The sequence below is a fragment of the Merops nubicus genome, unplaced genomic scaffold (genome assembly GCF_000691845.1).
Source record: "Merops nubicus isolate BGI_N331 unplaced genomic scaffold, ASM69184v1 scaffold1576, whole genome shotgun sequence".
NCBI classification, from domain to species: Eukaryota; Metazoa; Chordata; class Aves; order Coraciiformes; family Meropidae; genus Merops; species Merops nubicus.
This window is the reverse complement of record NW_008616730.1, coordinates 43,554-56,855: the sequence shown is the minus strand read 5'-3', so window position 1 is coordinate 56,855 and position 13,302 is coordinate 43,554. Positions and strand designations below refer to the sequence as shown.

At 39.5% G+C, this 13,302-nt stretch overlaps 1 protein-coding gene across 2 annotated transcripts in view; it reads left to right on the top strand.

The window, feature by feature from the left end:
- ATG4C (autophagy related 4C, cysteine peptidase) overlaps positions 1 to 13,302 on the top strand; it is a 22,211-nt gene that overhangs the window by 4,787 nt on the left and 4,122 nt on the right. For both annotated transcript variants that reach the window (XM_008942905.1, XM_008942906.1), the window contains exons 4-9: positions 1,074 to 1,404; positions 3,293 to 3,363; positions 4,559 to 4,695; positions 7,781 to 7,859; positions 8,530 to 8,606; positions 12,940 to 13,059. In XM_008942905.1, coding sequence (XP_008941153.1) covers positions 1,074 to 1,404; positions 3,293 to 3,363; positions 4,559 to 4,695; positions 7,781 to 7,859; positions 8,530 to 8,606; positions 12,940 to 13,059 — 815 coding nt within the window. The remainder of the gene's footprint in view (positions 1 to 1,073; positions 1,405 to 3,292; positions 3,364 to 4,558; positions 4,696 to 7,780; positions 7,860 to 8,529; positions 8,607 to 12,939; positions 13,060 to 13,302) is intronic.

Here is a 13,302-nt window from a genome sequence, read left to right as displayed (position 1 = left end):
TCCCAAGGGACAAGCAAACAAGCAAAAGAGGAAATGGTCTCAGGTTGTGCCAGGGGAGGTTGAGGTTGTCCCTAAGGAACAATTTCTTCCCCTTGAGGGCTGTGCCAGGCTGCCCAGGGCAGTGGTGGAGTCCCCACCCCTGGAGGGGTTTCCAGGCTGTGGAGATGTGGTGCTGAGGGACACGGGGAAGTGGGGACCTGGCAGGGCTGGGTTAACAGCAGGACTCTGTGATCTTGAAGGTCTCTTCCCACCCAAGCAGTTCTATGGTTCTGTGATTCTAACAGTACGTTCACTGTGTTTTGGAGGTTTCCTCACGTGCTCTGTGTTGCAAGTCATTGAACTGGTCAGATGATGGAAATCTCTCCCACAAGGGCAGCAGGGCTGTTCTCCAGAAGTGCTGAACCACCACTGTGCTGCAGGAGCAACGTTACAGCTGCCTTTAGCTAGAGAGGCAGCTGTAGATCCTGTGCTGAATAATCCTTGTCTTGTGAGCTAGGGAAAGCATTCACAAATTTAGTGAATCAAGAAATCTGGTCTCTTTTTCTGGTGATCTGCTTTGACATTTTGCTAGGAAGAATTTACTAGGAAGAATTAATTTTTGTTTTTACATTAATAATTCCTCAAGTTTGCTTATTTTTTTAATAACTGACAAACAGAAGAATGAAAAACAGCTTTTGAAACTTCTTTTTTGACATGGATAGAACTTTTTAGCTGGTACTGAACAGCTAACTTTTGTGGGTTTAATATGTGAGATAGTTGTAGCCTGTGCCTTTTAATGAGGTATATCTTGTATATTTAACTGACTGGGATTGTGGAGTCTGACTTCTCTCTCAGATAGCATAAAGTGCTAACAAATGTACTCTTAGTAGTATTTCCTTTCACCTGCCATTCAGAGAAAATAATAGCAAATCATGTTCCACTCCAATTCTTTGTTTACATTTTAACACTGACAGTTGCACCTCAATGTTTCCATACCTATTATTGCTTTAATGGGGGAGGAAGGGACGCGCTTTGCTAATTATACCAAAAGTTCCTATTAAGCCTCATGTACCTCTGAAAATTGCTGCCTGCAGCCTGGGTGTGGCCGGAGGCGCTTGACATGGACAGCTCAGACTCTGAGTCCTGGACAGCCCACACGGTGAAAAAGCTCACAGCCTCCTTGGAAGCCTCCCTGGCAGCAGAGAGGGAACCCAAGGTCCTCTCCAGTCACCCTCGGGGGAGATCGAAGAGAAGCTGGGATGACAATGAAAGGAGGAATGAAGTTTATCACAGAAAAATCATCTCCTGGTTTGGCGACTCCCCGCTGGCAGCTTTTGGCTTACATCAGCTCATAGAACACGGGAAGAAGTCTGGGAAGATTGCTGGGGATTGGTATGGGCCTGCAGTTGTTGCACACATTTTAAGGTAAACCCACTTTTTTTCTTGGAGAAGCATCTAGGAGTGTTGTGAGATTACTTCAGCTTAATTGAGCACCTAACTTTGTCTTGACTGTGTAAAATGTCCCTATGAGCAGCAGTTCAGCAGTAGGTGCAGGGACTGAACTCAGCTTTGTTCCATCTTATTTCAGGGGAAAAAAATGACATTCTTTTTTTCCTGTAATTTGGGCAGCAGAAGTCCCAAGTATCTCTCCCAAACCTAGGTTTCTTAAGTAAAGCTGTGTTTAATGAAATGTTCTAAAAACTAACCACTCTTTCAACCTTGGAACATCCATAACATTACGGATTTTATTTTTTTTTTTTAATACTGTAACCTGGGGGCTGTAATGTACTGATAGTGTAATGAAATGTCAGAGCTAAAATTGATGTTTTCAGCATTTCTTTGCACACATCAAATTCTTGTGAAACTGTAAATGTATGGGACTATTAATATTATAATTATATCACAGTAAAAGTAAAGGGTCTGTGACATTCAGTGTGGTTAAAAAAAAAAAGAGTCAAAAGTCAGATTTTTCCATGCTCTGTGCCTTTATGCTGCTGCTTTGAATATTACCTATTTTTGTGGTGGCTTGGTTTGTTTGTTTTGTTTTTTTTTTTTTAATAGCCTTACATGCTTATGTTTTTAATGGATCCCAGTTTACCTATAAACTGAGTCACTAATAAGTCATGTAAGCAGCAGCAGCCAAAGGTCACACGTTCATCTCTGTGTATGTGAATAGAAGAATTTGATAAAGTCTATTCATCTGAAGTGAACCTGTACTGAAATAATCAGGTGTGGCTGCACACATGCAAATACCTACAGTGATAGGAGAGCTCTGCATTATTTATGCATTTTCTTCTAATTTTTTCTGATAATAGGAAGTGTCAGAATTCTTTTTGCTTGCTTTACATTGCACTAGCCCATTTATCTGAAAGGAATGGGGGGGTGGGATTTGATCCAGAATTACATCCAACACAAACCCACCAGTGATTTCCAGCCCTTCAGAGGTTTCCTTCCCTGGAATCCTTTCTCTCTTACAGCAGCACTAGCAATGTATAGCGCTCTCATAACTTGAGAACGACTGTATTAAACAATTCCTCAAAATATATGGTGAAATAAAGGGATAGTGACCATTTAATGCAAGCCTGTATGGAAGTCAAAGGCTTATCTTCTATTTTGAACAGTTTAATTTCTTTACAAATGTTGTCCTTGATTGATGATCATGCTTCAGACTATGGACATATATTTTCTTTTTCGTTTTTAGGTCCATTACTCTTTTCTTTTGAGGATAGCCTGATGTTGCAATTATCTTTTTGAAAGTTTGGGTGAAACCTTAACAGCTTTTTCCTGTGTTAACCTCCATTCCATAGAAATGAGGTGCTGATTTGTGCCTAGTTATATGAACTGAGGTCAACCAAAGAGATCTACCAAGTTAGAAGTAATATTTTTGTCAGCAAATTTAGCTGTAACTATCCCAATGTACATGACAGAAAATTGTTATAAACAGACAGGGATTAGGTAGTGAATATGAGTTTCACTATATGTTAATGTGTTTCTTTGGGCATTTTTTTTGTGGTTTTTATGGTTTCTTCTGAATAGCCAGACATTGTCACCTTTACTTGGGAAAAACATGTTTCCATATACATTGGATCTTGGTATCCAGTGTTCAAAGACAAACAACATCTCCCCCAATTAGGAATGGAAGGTGTCTTGAATTAAAAAAAAAAAGGCAAACAAAAAAATTTTAAAAAACCAGCCACCCAACAGCAAACAGTTAAACCCAACCAGTTTCTAAAAAATCAAATAATTCATGTTTATGTACTGTTAATTTCTTTAAAATGAGAGATGAGTTAAATAGTTTTGTGTTTGTACTTAGAAAAGCTGTTGAAGAAGCACGAGACCCTGAGCTACAAGGAGTAACAGTCTATGTTGCTCAGGATTGTACAGGTAAATGTTGTGATTATGTAGATTTTTGCAAACAATTCAGACACTGTTTATGCCTTTCAGTAAGCACTTAACAGTAGAGCTCTAAAGGAAAAAAATAAACTCAAAAATGCATCCACAGAAATGAGATTATTTAGACAAAGGAGTTCTTGATACATGCAGATGTTTGTTCTCTTTGAGAATGAGACATCACCACTTGAAAGCTTTGTATGTTGCTTGTTTGGTGTCTCACAGTGGAAGACAGTGGAATTCCAAATCCAGCAGGATAACTTCTCCTGCCTGTTGTCACTTTTTATTTTGGATTTGAATCATTTAATAATATGTTTTGTACAAATTTCCACATTTCCAATGTGGCATTTTAAACAACCAATAATGGGCAGAGGAGCTTAGAGCTCTGGATGTTCAGGAGCAAAAAAAAGATGACAAGATAAACTAAACGTGGTGAAACTTTACACTAATGACTATAGTCTTTCAAACCTAATCACAACGTATTACTTCAGGGGCCATGTTTAGCTGCCAGAAATTTTAGTTGTGTCATAACTGATCCTGGGATAGGACAGATAAGACCAACATCCTTGATCATCAGTCAGACTGTTTTTAGAGAGACACTGTTTAGTCATAAACAACCAGTTTCACCTGACTGACAGTGACAGTGGATTCTTCAATGCTATTAGTTTTTGACTTTGTTCTGGTGATGCTTTTTGCATCTCTCTTAATTTCAAGAGAATAAGCAATATTAAAATTACATTTTTTCACTCCCTTTCAATTACTGTGTTGTGTTAACTTTAGACAGTGAACTTGAGGATTTACTAAAATCAATTATTGTCTCTTTTCCTTTCACATGTAGGTATGTCTGTTAGGTGTAGGGTTTCAACTTTAAAATTACTCCTTTTAGAAGAAGTTTACATGAAGTGAATAAATATTTACTGGCTTTCTCCAACCTTCCTCTTCTGCATTTCCTTGGTAATGAATCTTATCTCAGCAACAGCAGATTACCATTCTACAAAATATTGCTGAAAATAGGGAGGCATAACACTGTTTTTCATCAGTCACTCAGGAGATTTATATTTCCAGAGGACAGTAGGATTTTGAAGGACTGCAGTTTTAGTTTGTCAAAGGATGATTTGTTGTAGGTGTGTCTTTGTAAAAGCTAGCAGTTGTATTTTAAATGTGACTATTTCCATGTGTCTCCTTTCAGTCTACAGTTCAGATGTTATTGACAGACAGTGTTCTTTTGTGGATTCTGGAAAAGCAGACACAAAAGCTGTAATTATATTAGTTCCTGTGAGGCTCGGTGGAGAGAGAACAAACACGGACTACTTGGAGTTTGTAAAGGTATGAAATGAGAGTTCAATCATTTTTCAAATAGTAGCACTAGGTGCTATGAAAAGCCTCTTGATGATGGTAATCTTCTACCTCTTAAACGTGTGGTGGTGGTTTTACAGTTGAAGGTTGTAAAGTTTGACTTTACAGATTTTAAATTTCCCTATTACAAGATCAGACATAATTGCAGAGCACATGATGTCCCTTGGTGAAGCAGAGATAACTGCCCTACTCCTAAAGTCACTACCTGAAAAGACATTAATGCAGTGGCTCAAATTACAAATGGTAATTTAGTTACATATGCTATTAGAGTTGTGCTATATTAACTATCAGCCAGAATTTTAAAATAGAAATACACCAAATTCCTTATTCTGTTTCTTATTTTCTTAAACGTCAAATGGTTTGAGGTTGTTGCTTGTGTTCTTCCCATTTTCTTTTGCCTTTCTTTTCTCCTTAAGAGAGAGGATAGAATTTTTTTTGGTATCTTGAATCACTACTTCAAGTGTTTTTTCACTATCTGGACATCAGGATGAATGTTTCTAAGGATGGTGATGCAGGAGTAGCCAGAAGTCATCACAAATAAAAATGAACTGGAAAAAGTAAAACTCAAGGTGAAAGCAGAGGGGATGAAGGTCTGTGCTGTCAGTCGTTCAGCAGAGGTTCCCCCTGTGGTGCTAGCATCTGAAGATGTCCTGTGATCCTACCCCTTGAGCCCAGGAATACTTCTCTAGGGAAGAGACTGTTCTCTTAGCCCTGCTGCTTTGTCATTTTCCATGCTGCTGTTTATCTGTCTTTAAAATTAAAACAAGAATTTAAAAATATTGCAGTTTTATAGCATGAACAAAATCTGAGAGTGTGTAACATCTTTTTTTTCTTATTTTTTTGTGGCTGATTTTAATTCCTTTGTAATTAGTCCTCACACAGGATAAGCCTGTGGTCTCAGACATGATCTAGAGCAGCCTGTTCTAAGCAGACTGTGATAAGAGGGCTTTCAATTGCTTGTATCAGTCACTCCAGCCTCTGGCTTGACTGTTCTCATGAAGCGGCTACATTTCTTGGGGTCTGGATTTAAGTTAAAAATGTACATTTTAGAATGTAGTACAAGAGGTAATTTTTACACAGGATTTTATATTTATGGATGGAAATTGATAAATTTTTTATAATTCACTTTTACATGAAAATTCCCATAGATTAAACAGTTATTCATTGCTCTCAGTAGCTTTGCTCCCTCCCTGTTTCACTGGCAGAGGACGTGTCCTCCTTGGTTATTTCAGCCTTTGCCTCTGATCTGCCAAAATGTCCTGCATTGCTCAGCCATCAAGGAGCATTTTCTCAAAAGACCTTCTCGTTGACATTTTAAACAAGCAGCACTTTCTCCTGGCCCATATAAACCATGCTGAAGCTGACTTTGTTAGCATCTCAGCTGAGGAGTGCAATAGTTTTTCTTATGCTAGATTATTTTATTGTTGTCTAAGCAGAGAAAATTTTATCTCGAGGAGCTTTGGTCTTACTAGTATGTGGAATATCAATCATTTTGCTGAGAGAAATTTTCACTACTTGTATAATGATAATGTAATGGTTATACTTTTAATGGTTGGTCTCTTAGAGGAGAGGATATAGATGTGACTGCCAGCTAATGGAGATTTCAGTTCAACTCAACGGATGTCTTCTGGATTGCTGTCCCACTTTGGGCCAGCGCCCAAGTTTCTGGACCCAGCACTTGTCTAATGCCACAAGAAAATCATTGTGATTTATGGCCATTGAAAGGCTGTTCAGTTTTCAGAGTATTTAATGGTCTTGGACTTCAGTTGCATTAGAACAGTTGGGCTCAGCTTTCTGAAGTGCTCAGCGCTGGCAAAATTCGGCTCCCACTGGAATTGGTGGGATAACTAATGGAGAATGGTGTTAAGCCAAGACTGAATAGTCACAAAAATTCTAATAAGCCCTGTTAAGAAACAGAACCTCATGAAAGTGAGAAGAGTAGAAATATGTTGCAGGGAGAGGGAGGAGAGTCCTGTGTGCCTTCCTCCGCTCCTTTGCTGGGTACTGCTTTTAACAGAGAAGTGATTGAAGGTGTGTTCTTCAGTGCCTGTTGTCTGTGGCTGCATCCAGAGCTTGTGGGCAACAGAGGAATTTCAGCCAGTTAAACTCCTAAAGTGATCTTACCTTGGCAAACTTGTGTGTATGTAGGTAAATCCTTCTCCCCAGCCTTAAAACCACCATTCTGTTACGTAAGGTTGTCTGCTAGGTTGTGTGCTAGCACAGAGATGTGGATTACAGAACCCAGCTCTTCCCAGCCTGGATGAGCAGAAATAAACTGGCAGCACTGGCATGACTGGGGCCCACAGCTCAATCCCAGCTCTTTCTGTCCTGGGTGCCTCCTAGCTTTGCCGTGGCTGGAGGAGTGTCTTTCTTCCTCTACACCTCCAGACTGAAATGATTCCTCTGTTTGGCCCCATGCTCTCCTTTAAATTTCAAAGTTGCTGCATACTGATGGCTTCGATTCCTCTACCCTCACAGTCAACAACATCCAGTAAGATTTATGGGGCTTGTCTGTTGTGTGTGTCTCTTTCCTCCTGTATTTTGGGTTGCTGTTTTTAGAGCTGTGTCTTGTAATTACTCTTGCTTCAAACGGCATTTATCCCTATGATGTAAAAGTTCATACTCTAGGCAGACTTCTACACTTGAATGCAAAAAGAAGAGAGCTCCCAGGACCACAGAATGTAAATAGGTTTGAACTCTATAAATCTGAATTCTTAGGTACCTTTTGAATAAGCAACCTGTAAGCAACTTTTATGATGTTACATTTTGTCTCCCCCCCCCAAAAATGATACTGCCAGTTCTCTGAGTGTGTGGTCATCTCATGAAAAGGGAGGAATTTGTCTGTAATATCTGGGGTATGTTTTTACTTTGGTAAGCTGTAAGCTTCCAAAACTGAGTCAAGCCCCAGAAAGAAGTCAGAAGTCTAGTCTTAAAAAAATAAAAAGAAAGGAAAAAGAAAAAAAAAAATCTTTGCCTAAAAAGAGCAAAGATTTTAATTCCTTTTAATACTTACTCTGTTTAACACTGTCCTAATTATCTAATGTTCTTGTTGTAGGGAATATTAAGCCTTGAATATTGTGTTGGTATCATTGGTGGCAAACCCAAGCAGTCATATTATTTTGCTGGATTTCAAGGTTGGTGTTTTAATATGTTATGTCTCCTCAATATTTTTCTTTAAGAGCTAGGAAGTTAATATAAAACCAGTGGGAAGTAGCGTGATTAAAATAGCAAAATGAGTACCTTATTAATTCATCATATCTCCCCAAGTCCAGTCATTTGTCATTTACCCCATATAGTAATTGGATTCTGTAAAATGTACATTTAATTTCCCTTGTTGCATAAACAAGGCATAATTTATCTGTTTTGCCAAACTTCAGGAGCGTTTGCTGTTGCTGTCTGGCAGTTCTTATTTACCTATTTACTTTTTACCAGTTTTAAGTGGTGTTCGTTGATGCTTCAATGACAAGCAATATATTCTCCCTGTCAGGGTGAAGTAGCACAATACATTTTTCATATGCAAACTCCAGAATATAATTGTGTGTTTGTAAAAGTAATTTTATCACCAAAAATTAAATGACAGTCTCATCACTTTATAAAAATTCTGCTTATACAAGCATATTTGATTATGCAAAAGTTAATCTGTCCTGCAAAAACCTATGCTGCAGTCAATGAATATCAGCCTGGCAAGCAGTTACTTGCTGGCTCTTTTCTTTTTTTTCAGCTGTTCTGCATAGAAATTGGATTGTAAGCAGTGTAATAATAAGGTGTTTTTTGAATTACTTGTCTTCTGTTTTGTCCTTGTAGATGACAGTTTGATTTACATGGATCCTCATTACTGCCAATCTTTTGTAGATGTCAGCATAAAGGATTTCCCTCTTGAGGTAGTGTGGATATAGACCTGGCACTGTTTTCTTCCCATATGAATCAAACACTAATTATTTAGAGATGTTCTAGCTAGCTGCATCTTTATGGGTTTACAGTTACGTGTTATTTATCAAAGTTCTGCCGCCTTTATAGGCCTATAATCAACCAAAATGACCAGAGGTTAAAAACTCAATATGGGGGTTTAATTTTACTTCATTAATCTTTGTCTGTTTCTTTTTAATGATCAGAATACCTCAAAAACAGATGATCACTTCATTTAAGTAATTTTCCAGCAAAGAAAACAGATTATATTTGGAGTATTTAAACCTGGATTGTTTGGATTTGGGTTTTGTTGGTTTGTCTTTTTGGTCAATTTTATTTTATTTTAAATGCAAGATGCAAGCAGAGAGAGTTACTGTAGTATTCAACAGTAGGAGTCTGTTGCCAGGTTGGAACTGGAGTTCCTGTAGGTTTGCCTGCTGCTTCTTTGTCCAGGGATTCATAATATTTCTATACTGGAGTGGGTGGTGATCATTTTATATGAGACTTTTGCTCCCAACAACTTTGCAGGTCATTTGTATTTTTTTCGCTTTATACAAGTGGAAATTTTTGATGCTTATCAGTGAGGTTTGTGACTAACTTACTGAATTTTACTCGTCTCCTGAACTGTCTCTTTTAATGAGTTGCTATTATTTTTGGGTTTTTTTGATCAAGCTATTTTTATGGAATAGTAGATTCCAAGAAATTCACAGGTCTGAAAGTGTAGGTGCTGTGTTTGTTCTTTCTTTGTTTCCGCCTAACCCCTTTCTAGGCCATGACTTTCTGAGTAAATCCAGATGTGGTGAATTAATTTCTTCAGGCTATGCCCAGGTCTTAAAAATCATCCATGTGTTTTTACAAGAGTGTTTTCCCTTTTCTTTAACCTCTTGCCAAATAACTTGCATTGAAAATAGATAGAGCTAAAGAAGGTTATTAAAGAACTCGATTTAGAAGTACCATGGGAAAACATTATCAGTTGCAGAAGTAAGTGTTCAATAGCCACAGTACTCACAGCAGAAGTCCTCCGTGCCATGTGTACAAACTCTTCTTCTTGATTTTGTGTCCAGCTTCATGTGAACTTCCAGCCTCCTCGGAGCAGCTCTTCCTTCAGTGTAGAAACACTCTTTGGGTGCATTCACCACTTAGGACAGCATCCACTGCTCTAGAACAGGGTTGGTTATTAGTGGTGGTTCCTCGTGCCACTGTGTTCTGTGAACTTAGTGAGTGCTTAACGTGGAAACACAGCTTCAGAAACAACATAGTGTGTTTAAACAAGGAAGAGGAATGTATATGTATCTCCACCACCTCTGTAATACTAGCTACTTAACGTGGAACTCTTAAAGGTTTGCAGTAAAAGTCCTGTAAACAGTGGAAGTGAGTCACACACAGCTCTCAAACTCCCACCTGAGGAAGTGAATGGGAGATCTTAAATTAACTGTTTACGCTTGGAATGTAAGTGAAATGCTGTCTAATGAAATTATAGATCTTCACAGCTTCTCTTTTGTATAGCAGCTAAGAGTTAACTTAAATGGAGAACAGTGGAGTGAACTGCAGTGGTCCTGTGTATTGCTGTCATGAAAAGAAAGATCTGTTACCAGACATTGATCACAGTACCGTAATCAAAATGCCATCAAATCTGAGTACTTTTTCTAATTGCTTTTATCAAAGGACTTGCAAAGGGCTAATATCAAATCCTACAGCTGACTTAATGCAAACACTACGTCGTTTTCAGTGTTTATGCTTAACAAGATGTTTTAACTAGCAAGGCATAAAATATACAATTATAGGATTCTCCTTAAAATGAGAAGATTCTGAATTTAAAACAGGAACAGCAAAATGTATCAGAAAATGTCCTAGACAGAAACTTTCATTATTTTTGGAGATGTCTTTATATTTACCCTGTTGAGATATTTGGATGAAGAGCTGGTAAGTCCCAGTTCTCCCTAACTGTATTGTGGCAGCAGCCAGAGATGGTAAGAAGATCCTTGCCCCATTATGCTAATAGCTGTAGTAAAACACAGTGCCTTTTCTGAAGATTTTACAGTTTAATTGAGTAAGCCAGACAAAAGATGGGAAGAGCACAAAGCAGCAGAGCTGAGGTGACTTCCTTAAGGTCAAGCCATAGCTCAGTGGCCAAGCTACAAAAAAATGCACATCTTTTTGGTTTCTGTTCCCATGACTAATCCTCCAGATTGTGCTGCAGAGCGGCATTAACATGAATTTTCAAACAATAATAAGGTTTTAAAATGTATTTTGAAAGTACATGAGCTGCCAGCTTGGCTTGATCGCATCCTAATGCTTTTCTGCAGAAGGAAAATATATTGCAATTTAATGCTTAGTGCATTTAATAGTATTATATCTTTGTCCAGAAATGTCAAAAGTAAACAGAAATTGCTTTCTTAGTGTGGATAGTTGCTTGTTAGATTTATCTGTAGGGAGTATTTTCAAAATTGACAAATTGTCCTGAATAAGTTGGAAATCAATCCACTCTGTATTGGCTTCCAGAATCCATTTGTTTGGAGGAGTGGAGGAAAAAAAAAAAAGCCTCAGCCCTGCTCTTTGTTGTGCAGTGATTTGTGCAGCATTAAGGCTGCTGCCCTGAAGAGCACAGCACATCTGTAGTTACAGTGGTGTTGCTGAAACGTGGTGTGTAAGGCAGGGCTTGATTTACCTCTTTGAGGACTCAGGAAGGAATAGTCACAATATAATTTCTGCATATTAAATTTGAACAGAATTAGGAGAAAAAAAAAACAGTGACTAAAATCAATTTGGTAGTAATACAACTTTTCATCTTTGCATGTTTTAGCAGAGGTTTAGTAGAAATACCTCTCAGGTTTGTAATCACACGGATACACTTCAGGATGTAAAACTGTTTCACTGACATACTCTCAGATTAGGTAACTACTGCTCCTCTTCTGGAGACTGACTTTTCTGACTGGCAAAGGAAAAAAGTTTTTAAAAAAAGATCAGATGGGTTTCTAACAGAGAGACTGCTTGATGTTAGCTGCCAGGGGTTGCTGTGGCTGTAGTCCAGGGAGACTGGAGCAGTTGTGAGTGATCCTTCAGAGAGGGAACGCAGCGGTGCGGGTGAGAAATCTGCGCTGCTCTGCCCCGCTGTTCCGCCGTGCGAGTGAGCTCCTGCTCCTGCTCCTGCTCCGGCAGAGCTGGAGCCCTGTGTCCCCTGGGAACGTGGAAGGGAACGGCACGGAATATTCACGGGAGAATATTGATCCCTGGGGGAAGCCCAGGAAAGCCAAAACTCGGCAGATGAGTGCAGCGGCGACTCGGCTGGAGCGTGGTGCAGACGTGGTGTGTCGGGATTTGTTACTGAGCGGCCGTGGCAGGGTTGTGAGGGGTTTAATAGGGGTAGGCAAGGAGGGTAGTCCTGGGTGTTAGAAGCAGGATAAAGAGGATACCTTCAAGAGACAGTCAGCGGTGGCAAATTCATTTCAGTTATTAGTGAGCTTCACCAAAACTACAGTTCCTGTAATAAACACAGAATCAGGGTAGACAGCATATACTTTGTGGTTGGACTTGATGATCTTGGAGGTCTTTTCCAAGCTTAATGATTCTGTAATTGTACTTTTCTGTCACAAACTGTGAATGAGCAGTGTGGGGAAGGGGGTTTGTATTTGTTTGTTTTTTCTTCTAGCAGGGCTGCTGATAGTATCAGCTCACAGCTCTGTCAGAGCATCATCTGTCATGAAAAGAGATTTCACGTTAGGAAAAGAACATTTATAAAACAGAGCATGTTGTTTGGGTTTTTTCCTACTTGTGGATTACTGTAATACGGTTTTGCTTTTGTGGGTTTTGTGGGGTTTTTTTAACCCATTTCATTTGCTAAAGGAAGATGCATGAGGTTGGTTTATTCCGTTATGTCTCTTTTATAGAGGCTGGGGGAGGGAGAGGGGCAATGGGCGGTGGTAGTAAAGCCGTAATTGTAAGATAGTGCAAAAGCTGTTACAAATTCAATTTGCAGAAGAGCATTCAGCTCCTCTGCCTTGGGAATATTCATAAAGCACAGCTCGGAGCGGCAGAGCTTTGACAGATTTCAAACTAACATGGTCTTGTGTGCAAGTTTGTGAATGCAGCGTAAACAGCAGGAGGTTTTATATGTGTGGGGCAGAGAGGATTTGTATGTTTGGGGGGGGTTGGAAGAAATTGCTTCAAAAGTGTGTGCTGGGTTTTAATTTGAGTGATACAGGGGATTGCATGTTAAAGCTGTTGGTGGAAAAAAAGGTAAATGCGTTGGTCTGTACCATTCTCAACCTTAACCAGATACTTTGTGTTTTTTCATCTTGAAACTTGCAGTCATTCCACTGTCCTTCTCCCAAAAAGATGTCATTCAAAAAAATGGACCCGAGCTGCACAATAGGATTTTACTGTAGAACCGTGCAGGACTTTGAGAAGGCTTCTGAAGAGATAACGAAGGTAGGTGTCAGAGTCACCAAATAATTCCTCAGGCAGAAGGGCGAGAAGGGGCTTGGCTCGGCTAGGCAGGCGTCGTCCTGCTCTTGGTGTGTATTGCTGCTTTTATAATCCCGGGAGAAGTCGCTCGGTTTTCATTCCGTCGGGTTCCAGGTGCTGGTGAAGCCAGGGGAGAGCGCGGGTTGGGCTGGCCTGGCAGCAGCAGCAGCAGCAGCAGCAGCAGCAGCAGGGGGGGGGGGGGGGGGG